The sequence below is a fragment of the Lathamus discolor genome, chromosome 1, assembly GCF_037157495.1.
Source record: "Lathamus discolor isolate bLatDis1 chromosome 1, bLatDis1.hap1, whole genome shotgun sequence".
Lineage (NCBI taxonomy): Eukaryota > Metazoa > Chordata > Aves > Psittaciformes > Psittacidae > Lathamus > Lathamus discolor.
Genome location: NC_088884.1, coordinates 108,867,502 through 108,881,914, shown reverse-complemented (window position 1 = coordinate 108,881,914; position 14,413 = coordinate 108,867,502). Strand labels below are relative to the sequence as shown.

The 14,413-nt window shown below is 40.1% G+C and overlaps 1 protein-coding gene across 7 annotated transcripts in view; it reads left to right on the top strand.

Moving 5' to 3' along the window:
* The window catches only part of CSGALNACT1 (chondroitin sulfate N-acetylgalactosaminyltransferase 1), a 43,109-nt gene extending 30,384 nt beyond the window's left edge, over window positions 1–12,725 (top strand). For all 7 annotated transcript variants that reach the window (XM_065690013.1, XM_065690037.1, XM_065690018.1 and 4 more), the window contains 6 exons: window positions 4,763–4,979; window positions 6,200–6,301; window positions 7,074–7,252; window positions 7,663–7,757; window positions 10,816–10,897; window positions 11,258–12,725. In XM_065690013.1, the coding sequence (XP_065546085.1) occupies window positions 4,763–4,979; window positions 6,200–6,301; window positions 7,074–7,252; window positions 7,663–7,757; window positions 10,816–10,897; window positions 11,258–11,541 (959 nt within the window). In that variant the 3' untranslated portion in view covers window positions 11,542–12,725. The remainder of the gene's footprint in view (window positions 1–4,762; window positions 4,980–6,199; window positions 6,302–7,073; window positions 7,253–7,662; window positions 7,758–10,815; window positions 10,898–11,257) is intronic.
* The last annotated feature ends 1,688 nt before the right edge of the window (window positions 12,726–14,413 follow it).

The window sequence follows — 14,413 nt, the reverse complement described above, 5'->3', positions numbered from 1 at the left end:
ATCACTTTAATCTGGTCTTCGCAGAGGAAAAACGTTTCTCCAAACACTTCTTACATTTAAGGATAAATGTTTTGTCTCTGTGGCTGGGATCTCTTAAAATAAGTGTTGCATCCTCTGTGGTTTCTAGACAGAACCACTTATGCGTGGGAATTAGATTGTGACCCTAGTACCTTACATCTGAGCTAAACTCCTTCTCAGCAGATTTGCTGTTACATGAAATTTGGCTAGGATTCTCAGACAGTTCTCCTTCCAGGAGTAATAGCTGACACATGGTGGAATTTTCCATTTTTTCTTACTTAAACCAAGAGAACCACACCTTCTCCCTTGGGCCTGAAATGTATCCATCTGGCTGCTGGTCTGCTTCTCTCTTCACAGAGGCACTTGGGCTATTCAGCTGTTATAATCCTCTCCTCTCCTCCTTATTCCTCCCACTTCTATACGAAGCTCACTCGCTTTCTGCTACAAGGAGTTATTAAGAAACAACATGGAAAAGATAAGAATTTTCTGGGTATTCTAAGCAGGCAAAGGACTGCTGTTTCCAGTAGAAAGCCAGTTGCTCAATGGGCAGAACTGCATGTCTGATCATTAATTTATGTAAATGGCAGCAGACCTGAATAGATTTGCAAGTCATTCATTTTCTCAAGCATGGAGATAATAATTTAGAGATTCTAACAAGCCTGAGTGGTGTATTCTATATGTGAATGTAATCACTGTCTGGTGATGTTCTTTCCCAATAGGAACAGTTCCAGAAAATCCCTGGATGGCTTCAGAAATGCCCTGCCAAATATGCTGTATAAGTTTTCCTGCCTGAAGTACATGACTCTCTCGTGACTGGATGTCCTGGTTTCAGCTGTAACAGTTATTTTTCTCCTTCCTAGTAGCTGATGCAGTGCTGTGTTTCAGCTTAGTCAGAGAGCAATGCTGATAACACACCAATGTTTTAGTTGTTGCTCAGTAATGCTTGCTCTGATCAAGGACTTTTCAGTCTCTGATGCTTTGACAGTGAGGAGGGGCACAAGAAGCCAGGAGGGAGCAGAGACAGGACACCTGACCCAAACAAGCCAAAGGGGTATTCCATACCACAGCTTGTCATGCCCAGTATATAAACTGGGGGGAGTCACCCACAAGGCCCAGATCACTGCTCAGGTCAGGCTGGGTATCGGTCAGTGGGTGGTGAACAATTATATTGTGCATCACTTGTGTTTATTGTTGGTTTTCCTTTTCCCTTTTAGTTTTGTATTCTCTCCCCTTGTTACTTCCATCATTATTATTATTATTATTATTATTATTATTATTACTACTACTACTAGTATATTATACTTTAGTTATTAAACTGTTCTTATCTCAAGCCGTGGGGTTTAAATTCTTTCTATTCTCCTCCCCATTCTGCCAGGGTGCGAGGTAGTGAATGGCTGCATGGTGCTGGGTCACTGGCTGGGCTTAAACCACAACACTGGAGTTTTAAATATGGTCTCGGAGGCAAATGTAAAAGAGTAGCTTTGCTTCCTCAAGATGACAGCTACTGGTGGTGGGCTACATGATGCAATTTGCCCTGGAAGCTTACTGAAGGGGTAATGCTCTTCCTCGAGGGATAAGATGATGTATTTTACTGCACATGAAGTGGAAAGACCACCATCATATTGAGTTAAAATGGGGGCAGTGAATACTGATAAATCTAACAGAATATAAGTCATGAGCTTTGATCCAGGGAGCATTTCTGTTTAGAGTGGAAGACCTGAAACCTATGGTCTGTGGAACTGAGGCTAAAATTGTCATGCACTCAACAGGATTTTGTTAAGGTTGCATGGCTCTTTGCTCGTTACCAGTTCCATGTAGATTCTGAAGTTTGTTTGCCTGACCTGCTGAATAGAGATTAGGTATTTTCCATTTCTTTAGAGCGCCCTGGGAGTTGCTGTTCTGAAGACTGCACACTTACTGCTCTTTAGTCAACCCTTCAGGCCACCCAGGTCTTTCTTTCCTTCTCCTCTTCGTTCCAGGGCCAGTGTCTCTGCTGACTCAAAGCTCCTGTTCCTATTTTTACACCACATTTCCGAAGGCTTTGACTTTTCTCCCTGCTTCTGAAAGGAATGGTGCATAATCTGAAACATACTGCTGTAATGGAAGCAATAGATGCTCAGTTGACCTTCTTTTATCCATAGTGAACATCTGGCCTTTCCAAGGCTTTTGTTCCAGGAGCAACGTTTTCAGGAAAAGGTTTTTGTTTTACTTTTTTGAGATTACTTTCTTCCTCTCCTTGTGCGACACCTCTTAGAACTGAGACTGCTTGATGCATGTTTCTGAATCATGTAAAAGGTCTTGATGGCAGAAATGAAGTAGTGCTTTCGGAAATGGAAAAATCTTGTGAAAAGCAGGATGTTCTGCTGGGTGAGTCCCTGGAGTGACTCAAGACATTCAGGCTTATTTCCAAGGCTCACTGTCTGACCTTGGGCAAATCGTTTTGTTTTCTACCTCTAAAAAAAAAGAAAGATACTTAAAAAAGGAAAGAAGATGCTTAAGAAAGGAAACAAATGGTTTAAATTTGCATCAAGAGTAACCATATTTAATTAAATGGTGTGCATTAAACTCGCATACAGTTCTTTTCAAGGTAAAATGGTACGACTGTAAATTTTTGGAATACCATCTTGCATGAGGGAACCTTGCCTTCACCTAAGCTGCTTTTCTTTAGCTGTAGTTGAAATTCTGAACAAGGACAAAACTGCAGAGTTAGAAGCAGCCTTTTTAGGTATGTGTGTAGCGCTAGGAGGGATCCCTTGGGTCACAACATGCATTCTGCTTAAAGGTGCTCCTTGTTTATTTGGCAAAGCTTCCTTCATTCCACAAATGTAGTACGTGTCTCTGGGGTAGTGGTATTTGTGGGGGTCATTGTTTCTTGACAGAGGTAGAAGAGGGTATAGAAGTGAAGACTTCCAGATGTTGCATGGTAGCTATTATTAAATTGGTTAATTTAATTTAGATCTTTGTTGCTATGAAAAAAAGTCAGTTTGCTATGTCAAACCTGTGAAACACTCCTATTTGTTTCTCTTTAGAGAAAATGCAAATCAGATTTAGTTTATATTTTTGTTCAGCTTAATGTCAAAAAGCTACCTTACCCTTCCACAGCACAAACTTCCTTGGCAAGACCTGTGTTCAAAAACTGCCTGAATAAATGAGTGTACCCAGCAACACGCTCCAATCATCAACAGGCTTTCTGTAAAGAATAAATGGGTAAGCTGAACTCGAAGGCCCAGATTTCCATTCTCTGGCCACTAGGAAGAGGAAATACAGGGACTATTAGGTCACCATTCAGATGATCTTAAGTGCAGGCTCAAGTTTAATAATAGATATAGTTCATGGTCTGTACTTTGCACAGACAATATAGGAAAAGCTAAGGAGAGTCAAGGATGTGGCTTTAAAAGATTAGCAATAAAATAATGATGGAGCTGTTATCTCACTAGGTTCATCTGCTATGCTGGAGGGAGGGTTGGAGCATTTGTTGTATCAACTTATGTTAAAAATAAAACATGAAGTGAATAACAGCTCAGTAAATCTGCATATATTGTTCATTAAGAATAAAACACACAGTGACAGGGAAGATAAGACAGTTCACAGAACTCTGGCTCGGGAAATTAATACTTCACTAATTTTTTGGATGTTCTGAACATACCAATATTAAAGCCACAATACAAAATTTAGAGTTTATGTCACTTTGCAGTTCAAATAAACCTTTGACCCAGGCCTTCACAAGAAATACAGGCAGAGCTGACAGTCAGAGTTTCTGCAAGAAATGGAAGGCATTGCAATTATACTCTTCTACTGATGAATTTGTTAGGATATTTACAGTGGCTTAGCAAATAGTTCAAATGAACATTTACTTATTCCTTCTTAAGCCTAATGGATCTAACTATGAAAAAGCTTTATATCAGTATGCACAGTAGCATCATTTAAAGTGGGTAAAATCTATAGCCTTTTTGCCAACTTTATCTCATTTCAGGTGTCAGAATAGTATTTCAGTGGGGCATGATCGACACTGTATACAAGTTCCTTCTATACAGGAAGTAAGTAGATGCCTGTATGAATTAAATACCCTTGGAGACTGTCTAATGTGTGTCCTGGGTCTACCCTCTGACAAGTGTCATCCTTGCAGACAATTACTCACCCAGGAGTGGGCATCATTGCCAGAAAAAAACAAGTCTCCTGAGAATTGAGGAACAAGAGAGTTTTGTCCTGATTGGCGGTGGGTGAAGTCAATGGCTGCTGGGGCCTGGTTGCATAGTTTTTTAGGGGAGTTTCCAGAGAACCTCCCAGAAAGGAGGAAAGGAATACGCTCATCAGGAAATCACTTTTCTGGGAGATGGCCTAATCACTCATTTTGCAGAGAGGCAGGCTGCCTTTCACAGGCTCTCTGCATCACTATTACCATGCATGCCTGCAGCGTGCAATTGGAGCAGTCTGTAAAATAAGGACAGTGTGTCTGCTAGGTGTGAACAATTGGTAACCTTCAGGGGTTTGTAACTTGGCCAAGCCTAGGAATGTGCCTGTGAGAATACCAAACAGCTCTTGCAACCCAGGGCTGTGTCCCTTCCAGAGTAACAGCCTCCTCCAGTAGATGGTGAATTGTGTACTAGTTTACAAGCAAGTATCTCATGCCTCTGCTGCCTTTTCAGCTTATATGTAGCAGGTGAAGACTGCATCATTTTTTGTCTATCATCTCCCAAGGATCCTAACTTTAATCCAAAGTCTCCTCTCTTTTGTTTTCATGTAGGGATCTACCGTACAGAAAAAGACAAAGGCACATTGTATGAGCTGACGTTCAAAGGAGACACAAAGCATCAGTTCAAGAAGATTGTTTTATTCCGGCCATTTGGTCCTGTAATGAAAGTGAAAAATGAAAATGTCAATGTAGCTGACACACTTATTAATGTCATTGTGCCATTGGCCAAGAGAGCCAGCAAATTTCGGCAATTCATGCAGAATTTCAGGTGGGTTCCCATTCCAGTGCTGACTTTGCTTTTTCTTACTTGGAAAGTAGAAAGCAATTTTAGAAGTTATCAAGGCCTTACTCAGTAAAAATCATACTACTTTTACATAACATTTCATTGTGCCGCTAAGAAATCATTTTTGAGATTATTATAGAGACTGAAAGGCATTTGGCTGCTTAATGCATTGTGATGAGCAGTAAAAGCAACTATATTCCAGTCATCAGGGTTTCTGATTTGCATTTACCTGGCTTATGTGTCTCAATCTGTTTTGCTGGAGCCCACTCACTGTGGCAACTTGAGAATTTCATGCTATTAGTTGCAAAGGAACATTCCTAAGGAAAAGGGGAATTAGTGCTCCCAAACACTTTGCTAGGTGCTATTAGAGAAAAGACTAAGGCGATAAAAGGCAAGAAGGAAATGTATTTAAACTTTCAGGATAGTCACTTTCAAACTTCTATTTTTTCAGCATGGAGATAATGTTTGGAGGAGAATTTATTTGAGATGTAGCTTTAAATAGCTGCCCAGAAGAGACTGTGTTAGCAACAGATACTGACTCTTACAAAGGGATTTGTTTTGCCTGATTACAGCTATCTAAAATTAGGCTCCTTGTCTAAATTAGTCATCTGAGAGGTGGTTGTTTTAGACTGAGAGAAATCACCCTCTGGTCATGCTGATCTCTGCTGATTATAGATTAACTCTTGCTGACTAAACTTTGTACGAGTGAGGCATGATGTCTAGCATTGATTCATAAGGGTCCTATGCTTAGGCTCCTGGCTTGATCTCTGGTTGTTACTTAGATTTTAGTAAATGTTTCTTAACAGAACGCCAAAGATCTGAACTCTGAAATATCTATTACCAAAAAATCAAGGTTAAGAGGTGGGTATGTATAGCTTCTATAACCTCCACCTTTCATATTCGCCTAAATGCTAGAGTTATTGCCTGCCTGATCATTCTTCCTGGGGCTGGATGACCTATTTTAATGGGATCCTCCTATTAATATAACAAAAACTGCTGTGTATTTTCCTAATCTGCCTGAAATATAATCTTCTGTCCCATCTGGCAGAGGTAGAGCCCCTTGTCAGGACAAGGATCTCTGTCAGTGAATCGTGCCCTCAGGGATGCCTTCCAAGATTCACCCTACTCTGTTTTGCCCAGTGGGTGTAGGCTATTGAAGAAAGTTAACTTCTGGCACAAGTCACAAATCTGTTTCTATGCTCTAGGGAAATGGGCATTCAGCAGGATGGGAGAATTCACCTCACTGTAGTTTATTTTGGAAAAGAACAAATGAATGAAGTCAAATCAATACTTGAAAATACCTCCAAGTAAGTACCTGAATATCTGATGCGTGCTGTTCATAAACAGCAATTGTACCATGAATTGGAAACTAGATAGCTGTCCAGACTTGTAGTTGTACCAAAAAGTTCTAAACTGCATCAGTGAAAACAGCTTTTTTTTCCTTTTTATCAGATAAAACCGGTGATCCCTGACAGTGTCATGTCTATGGTTCTGTGATGCTGGTTTTTAGAACCACAAAGCAGATGTTTATGAATTTACCTCAGTGCAGCTTTTCTTTTTTTCCACTGGCAACCTCTTTAGTGTTTTTGAAAGTAACTTTAACTGTTAGGACTGAAAGTTGACTTCCAAAGGCATGTGCAGACAATATTAGCAGAGCACACAGGAACCAGATGCTTTTGGCCAGGTCTGGTCTGTGTTTACTTGCACAGCTGTGTTTGTCAAGATCATGTGGCAGTGATGTCTTTCGGTATCTCTCCATGTGGGAAGAAGAGCTTTGTATAGGTACAGTAATACAACCACATGTATTTTATATTTGCTTACTGAAGGCATTTTTGCCCATCTAAGCATTGTTGGGATTTTTGTGAAGTCTGCCCAAAGAAAGAATGATAGCACAGGAGTACACAGGTCAAGCTCTAAATGTAGAGATAGTGGAAATCTCAAAGTGGACATTTCTTCCCTCAAACTGCTCTTAGAACTGTAACATTACAGATTTCTAGGTTAATTGTTTCATACTGGGTTTCCTCACCCATATATTAAGAGCTAGAAGGACAGGGTCAGTTGCTGAATATTTTCTTTCAGGTCAGCCAACTTCAAGAACTTCACCTTCATCCAGTTGAATGAAGAATTTTCCAGGGGCAAAGGATTAGATGTTGGTGCTCGATTTTGGAAAGGAAACAATGTTGTTCTCTTTTTTTGTGATGTGGACATATACTTCACAGCTGAATTCCTAAACTCCTGTAGATTGAACACACAGCCAGGTACTGCTACTCATGAAGTGTATTGTCTTTCAACAGATTTTTACCTATTGTGTAAGTCTTCACCAGAGCATCCTTCTCTGAATTGGTAATGAAGCTGCAGTAAGTCATCCTTGAAACTTAGAGAATTAATTAAGAAGATAAAAATTCCATTGCTGGTTGGCTTTTGAAAGGTTATAACACTCCTGCTCCCACTGTGATGAATTTCTTGTCGTCAGCACCTGTGCTCTCTGGAACAAGATCATTTTGTTAATTATATTATCCTCGCACTCATATTCTCATGCAAAGGACATAGGCTCAGTCAAAATTTGTGTGATTTTGGATTTGGTCTGGCCTGGAGAGCATCTTGTAGGAGAGAGAAGTGAGTTTTATACAGCTTTAAAAGAAAATAAATAACCCATTGTCATTTCCAGGAAAGAAGGTGTTTTATCCTGTCCTCTTCAGCCAGTATAACCCCAGTATAATTTATGGCCACCACGATTCCATCCCGTCTTTAAAACAGCAGCTGGTAAGTACATGCTTCTCTTAATGGCTGCTTTTATTTGGAGACAGCATTTTTTAAAGGTGCGTGTGCTTTTGGGTAGCATTTCCCTATTCCTTGTGCGCAGCCACCACCACACAGACAAAATTAATTACAGCAGTCACCTTGTGAGTTCTGCAGTTAAGTTTTCCAGGGAAGTATCTTGGTATCCTTTATTTTAACCCTTGTTTGGTGTTTTATACATGGAGCCTAAGGATTTAAACCATGTTTGCTTCTCTGACAGAAGGGATTTTCTAATTGGTGAACAGTTCCTCCATGGTGTGCTGTCTTGGGGAGGCAGTCCCTGATCTTGCTCTCATTTCTTCATATTACTGAATAGTTTCTTTGCTTGCATCTTGGATAGCTCATATTTGTAAAAAGTATACATATCCTTAGATGAGTCAGTGAAAACAGAATTCCAGGGACTGTCACAATTATTTACCCATTTACTTGAACACCTACAGTGGCTTTTCCTACCCCACATCATTAAACTGCCTGCAACCAGACAGTATGTTTCTGAAATGTACCATGTTGTCTCAGAGTCAAATCACATGCTTGGAGCTGTCCCTTCTGGCTTTAATCTGGCGCTGACATAACACAGCTTAACTCCACTGTTTTCCATCTCACCTGCTATCTTTGGTGTTAGAACAAAGCATTATGTTTAAAAACATTGCCGTCAGGCATACAGTTAAAACATGTAGTTGAAACCGGATAGGTCTCCTTGATAAGGAGGAAACTGTTGTGAGGAAGAAGCAGAGCACATGAGAGGTTCACATGAATGTTAGTGGCAGAGCCGTTACATGGTGCTGCTGCAGATTCTATTCTCCATTCTCTTGTGCTCTGGCATTGCATTGTCGTGAAGCTAAAGTGGTGGTAGAAGTCATGGCTTTCTCTTTACGTCCACCCTCCACTCTTGCTTCTCTCCATAGTCAGCAGGTCTCAGACCTCAGCACACTAGCACTGGTAAGCGGCTGAATTTTCAAATTGAAACATAGACCAGCTATGCAGCTTCATTCAGTTTCCATGGGCCAGGTCCCAGACTGGCACAGCTGCCCTTCATACTGCCAGGCACTGCACCTCTCAGAGCTCATTATGTCCTAGGCTGGACACTGTCTCCAGAACATTCCAACTTCTGTTGTTTTCAGTAGGTAAGAATTAGGGTTGTTGTGAGCCCAGCAACAGTCACAGATGAAAAAGATCACTAGGGATGTGAGCCCAGTCTTCTGTCATCACTACCACAACTTCCTGCAATCCCTCTAGAAAAATGAAGAATGAGAGTCTGAAAAATCAACCCCAAATATTTTAAAATCTTTTTTGTCTACTGCTCCCTGTGTTATCCAACAGGTAGCCAGAAAACCTTTTACTTGAAGAGGCTGGAAAATCCTTTCTATTGTGGATTTTATTTTCTCTTAGGAAACTTGTTCTGATAATACCATGGGATTCACATTAGCTCCTCTCTCTCTGACGAGAGCCCATCAGGGATCCTCAGGCTTTAAGCACTGTGCTTAGGAAATGAGAGTTTAGCTCTCAAGCTGACATAAATTCCAAAAGCACATTGTCAGGATTGTGCAAATATTTATAGCTAATATTTGAATTGTAAAATGTGATGCTTATGTCAGAAAAGCTTGACTTAAAAAAGTACTGCCAATCTAATTTTTATGTAGATTTTTATATTTTCAGCCCACGTTAGTTTCCAGGCATGAGGCCAGATCTGTGCCATTAAAAGAAGACATTGTTAGCACTCTGTCCTTTCACTTGGGCTGCTGAGAAGAAAAAAAGGAAAAGCCTTCAGCAGTCTTTGACAGAATTTGATTTGTGCAGCAGCCACTTGCACTAATGGGAAATAATAATGCTAATGCATATGAGTAGCTTGCTGTAAGGGCAGCATTATGGAGATCTTCTGCTACATTGCAGATCTGACAGATACAATCTTGTTTCTTTTTAATTGGCTTCTGCAGCAGCTTGACTTTGTCAAGGAAAGGAAGAATGAGAAAAGAAAGACATAGCCACACAAGCAGTAAGACAAAAACCATTGAAGTGACAGGAGTTATAAACAAAAAGGGGAGGCATGAACAAGAAATCAGGAGAGACTATTTTGGAAGAGGATTTTTTGGTAAAGAAAACGCTGGGATTTGTAAATCCAGAAATGGAAATTGTCTCCTCATCTTCTGTAGCTCTGTGGCAAGTGAAGCCAAAATTGTCAAAAACAGCTGCCAAGGGGTAGGTTTGTAACTAGACCTTCAAGAGTGCCAAGTAATGTTGACTTGCTTAGGGGATTTAAATACCTGTCCCAGTCCCCTGAAGCTCTTGGGTGTCTCACCAGACTGGGTTAGGTCACTTAAATTACAACCTTATGGATCTATACTTGGATATTTGCTTTTGAAAAGGATAACCATGGTTTTTTACTCATCTGATTTTATACCTGCAATACATAATGTGTTCATGGTCTATCTCAGTAATGTAGACTGCACATTCATTATTACAAAGGCTTTTATGGGATATATATCTATCACCTAACATTTCTGGACTTCGATTTTAGCTGGATTTAGCAGTTCTATAATAGAAAACTATTCTTACCATTTTCCTATTTTTTGTCAAAGTTAAGGTAATCAAAAAGCTGACAGCTGTGTGATCAGATCAGAGCCACTGTTTTCTTCCAGAGCTCCTGTGGTCTACAGCAGAGTTTGGCTTCCCTGGTTTACCAGTATGTTTCTTACATTTGATTTTAATCCCATAGAAACCAATAATTTTGGAGGATGTTTTGTCTGCAAAGAAGTAAACTCCATAGAGAGATGTGATATGAATCCTTTTGGTCTACAACAGCAGGAGTGGATCAGGGGTTTATCCATGATAGCTAATGACACAGCTGATTCTTTTGGGCAGAAACATGCACTGAGTATCTACAAAAACTGGTTCAGGATCAGCCATGGATTTACATGGGGAAGAATTAAAGAACTCCTGTTTCTGCCCACATTCAGGGACTTGTCTGCTTCTCACACTGCAAGCACTTCTGCTCCCATATAAACATTCCTTTCCCTCCATGCAGGTTATTAAGAAAGAAACTGGATTTTGGAGAGACTTTGGGTTTGGCATGACTTGCCAGTACAGATCTGATTTTATCAACATAGGTAAGAAAAGTACACTCCAATAAGTCTGTCTTTTTACTGAGACAGAAAACTGTGATCAGCTTCCCTTTCCTTGGCTAGTGTGTCTATGCCTCTAATTTGCAGCAGAGCTCTGGTTAGATGTTCAGACTATTCCTAGGTGTCATAGAGGTTACCAGAATCAAAGCTCTGCTCAATTGAAATAAAACAATTTTGTCTGATAGTGAAAGATTTGAAGCCATGAAATGTGAAAGCTTTGATGTTGGTAGAAAGTCCGGCTGTTTTAAAGGGCTGACTGGAGCCAGAGAAAAGCTGTAGTGCAAACAACAGCATTAGTTTGCTAGTACACATCTCTAGTTTTATTTTGGATTTTGTTTGTATCAGGTGGCTTTGATCTGGACATTAAAGGATGGGGTGGTGAAGATGTACACCTGTACCGCAAATACATTCACAGCAACCTCATGGTGATCCGAACGCCTGTCAGGGGTCTTTTCCATCTGTGGCATGAAAAGCAGTGCCTGGACGAGCTGACCCCAGAGCAGTACAAAATGTGCATGCAGTCCAAGGCCATGAACGAGGCTTCTCATGGCCAGCTTGGGATGCTTGTTTTCAAGCAAGAGATCGAGACACACCTGCACAGACAAAAATGGAGCAAGAAGAAGACATGAAGCCAGAAAGGGAGGCAAAATCCCTCTGAAGTGGACTGTATTGTGTTTTGGAAAAGAGCTGCTAACAAGAGAAGATGAGACTGAAAGAGGATGGTGATTCCAGCAGGATGGCAGCAGCAGATGAGGGAAAGTGCTTGCTCTCCCTCCTTCTGTTTGTTTTTCTTAATAGGACTTTAAAGTACTCCATCAGCCTGACTGTTCAGCACTTGCTTATGGGACTGACCTGAACACCTGATGAGATTCAAGGTCACAGAGGCAACAAACATTACATAAATGACAGTGTGGTATTCACAATAACAAATGGATGTGCTCTTCCATTGAAATGTTTGTAAGATGTGTACAGTTATTTAAAGGATTGACCCATTGGTGGGCCAATAATAATGAGATATTTTCTACATCTAGCCTGACATATCTAAAAAGGGCTATTTTTGAATATTTTGAAGGGCAGAGCTCCTACTCTGGGAATGACATCTGATTTTGAACCATGATTAAGCTGGAGTGACCAAAAATCTTCTTTGCTCAAGGAGCTAGGGTGGGGGAACAACAGCAGTGCACTGACAAGAGTATTCCCAATTCATTCAGAGGCAAGAGGCACCTCAGAAAGTGCTTTCTGCAATCTAGGAGAAAGCCCTACTGGTCAAGTGTGATGTGTTTCAAAAACGCTGCAAAGTAGTGCTTGCTCTCTTCTGCAGACAGCAAACCAAAAGCACTGAGCCATGTTATATCACATGAATCAGGTGGTGTATTTCGGCTTTAAAATACTGTAAGTATCTCAAGATTTATTTTTAAATTAATTCGGTTTTGCTTGGGAATTATTTTGTCATACTTCAAGTTTTCTACTTCTAGCCTTACTAGGAAATAGTAACAGCCTTCCAAGACTTGAAAAATGCTCTGCAGATCTGTGTTTACTATGGATGGGAACTGGGTTCAGATAAGTAAAGGGATTTTTCTACACAGTCTGGGTGCTGGGAGACAGAAGCTTTACCATGCTGAAGAGAAGAAAATATATATCAACTTGCAGTACTGATTTAGCTGGAGGCTTTAAACACTGAATGTCAGATAACAAAATTAATGACCATTAATTAATACCAAAGTATTCCTTTTAAACCAAATGTAGTATCTTGCCGAGAGCGTAGCAAGCTTTTTGTAATTAACAAAATAAACTTCTGTGATGGATTACTGGACCCTGAAAGTTCTCTTATGATAATTACAGGTGCATCCCAAAAATTAGTCTCCTTCTTAATAGATTATTTCCAATTGCCTAAATAGGTTGACAGGATGAGTTACCGTTCTTATAAAGCATTTTTCTTTTAATGCTGGCTGCTGTTTGTCATTTTAATGAATAGTAGCCAACAAAAACTGCATGGGCTTGGAAATCCTATTTGCTTACCTACATGCTGTTTCTTCAAGTGGTCTCTTTGGTTTATAGCTTCAGATTAATTCAAAGTAGTCTGAAAATAGGTTCTAATTTGTTTTTTGGCTTGAAAAAGCCGGTGGAAGAAATATGCAACTGAACAACGAATAACATGCTATTTGTTGTTTCACTTGGAGAGCACTTATGAACCACTTTTGAAAGCACCATGTGCCCAATCTGCAGGCTGAAACCATGCTACTGTAAGTACCTTTTCCCTTGACACATTTCCATGTGGTTTTCTTCTGCTGGATGCATATGATCTGCATTGCAATTCCCTTGCAAATCACCAAATGTGTAAAACCAGTGCAAAAGTACAACAAAAAGAATGGAAACTCTGTTTGCTTAAAAACCCAACCCGCAAATATGTAACTTACCATAAAAATTTCAGCAATAACTCAAGTAGGTCCTCCAAAGAACTTTTTTGTTCTCAGATTACATGATAAATTATTTATAAAGGGCTTTGTTTTGATGGAGTAACTTTTAAAATACACAATAGGAGGAGACAGGTATGGCTTGTTGAATATGTATGAGAGCTATGGTAACTCAACTGCTCCAAGATAATAGTTGTTCCTACAGTCCCACTTAACCTGAATTTGAAACTGAGCGATGTATGTTAGGAAAGTTTCATAATCATAACCTGCCTCAAGCCTAACCTTAATATTTCCATGATATTTTTAATTTATCCTCCTTTAGGTTTCCCTAAGCCCTCAGCTTAATGTATCTTTGAGGTTGGCCACACTTATAGAGCAGGGATAGACAGATGATCTCCAGAGGCCTCTTCAAATCTATATTACTCTGTAAATGGCACCTGTAAATTCAACACTTTGTTACTTTGGGTATCTTAGCAAGCATGTCATCCAGCCCCTGTGGGAGTTTCACAAGTTGTGTTTTCAAATAGTACCCAGCAGGACAACAGCTATGGCACGTTCTTCGCATGAGAACTGATGCTAACTTTTCTCTAGGATCTCTGAGTGACTTTTCATTTTAGCCATATTTTTCAAAAGAAAAAGTTCCTGGAGAAGGGAGGAGAAATTTTTTTTCCCCTACAAATATTCTGGCACCACCTCTTCTGATTGTTGCAGATTATTTCTCAAATATCTCTTTGATACATGTGATACAGTACCTTAAGAAGCTCCTTATGTCATTTCCATTGCCAGAGTGTCGTCACTTTCAGAATTTCACTTTAAGGTTTTATCTCCGGACTTAAACCTGCTGTAACTGGAATGCTGTTATTCCTCCTTCGTTGTGTGGAAACCACCTGTCAGCGGAGTTGTAAATTTTAAGACCAGATGATTGTTAACAGTTTCTTTGAGTCTGTATTCTGCAAGATGCAGATCAACGTAAGACTGAAGTTTCTGACTGCTTCCTCAAGTTAAGCCCTGACCCAATAGAATAGCCCTGACCCAATAGAAAGAAGGGAACAGGTAAACCAACTGAAACCAAACTGACTCTTGTTCG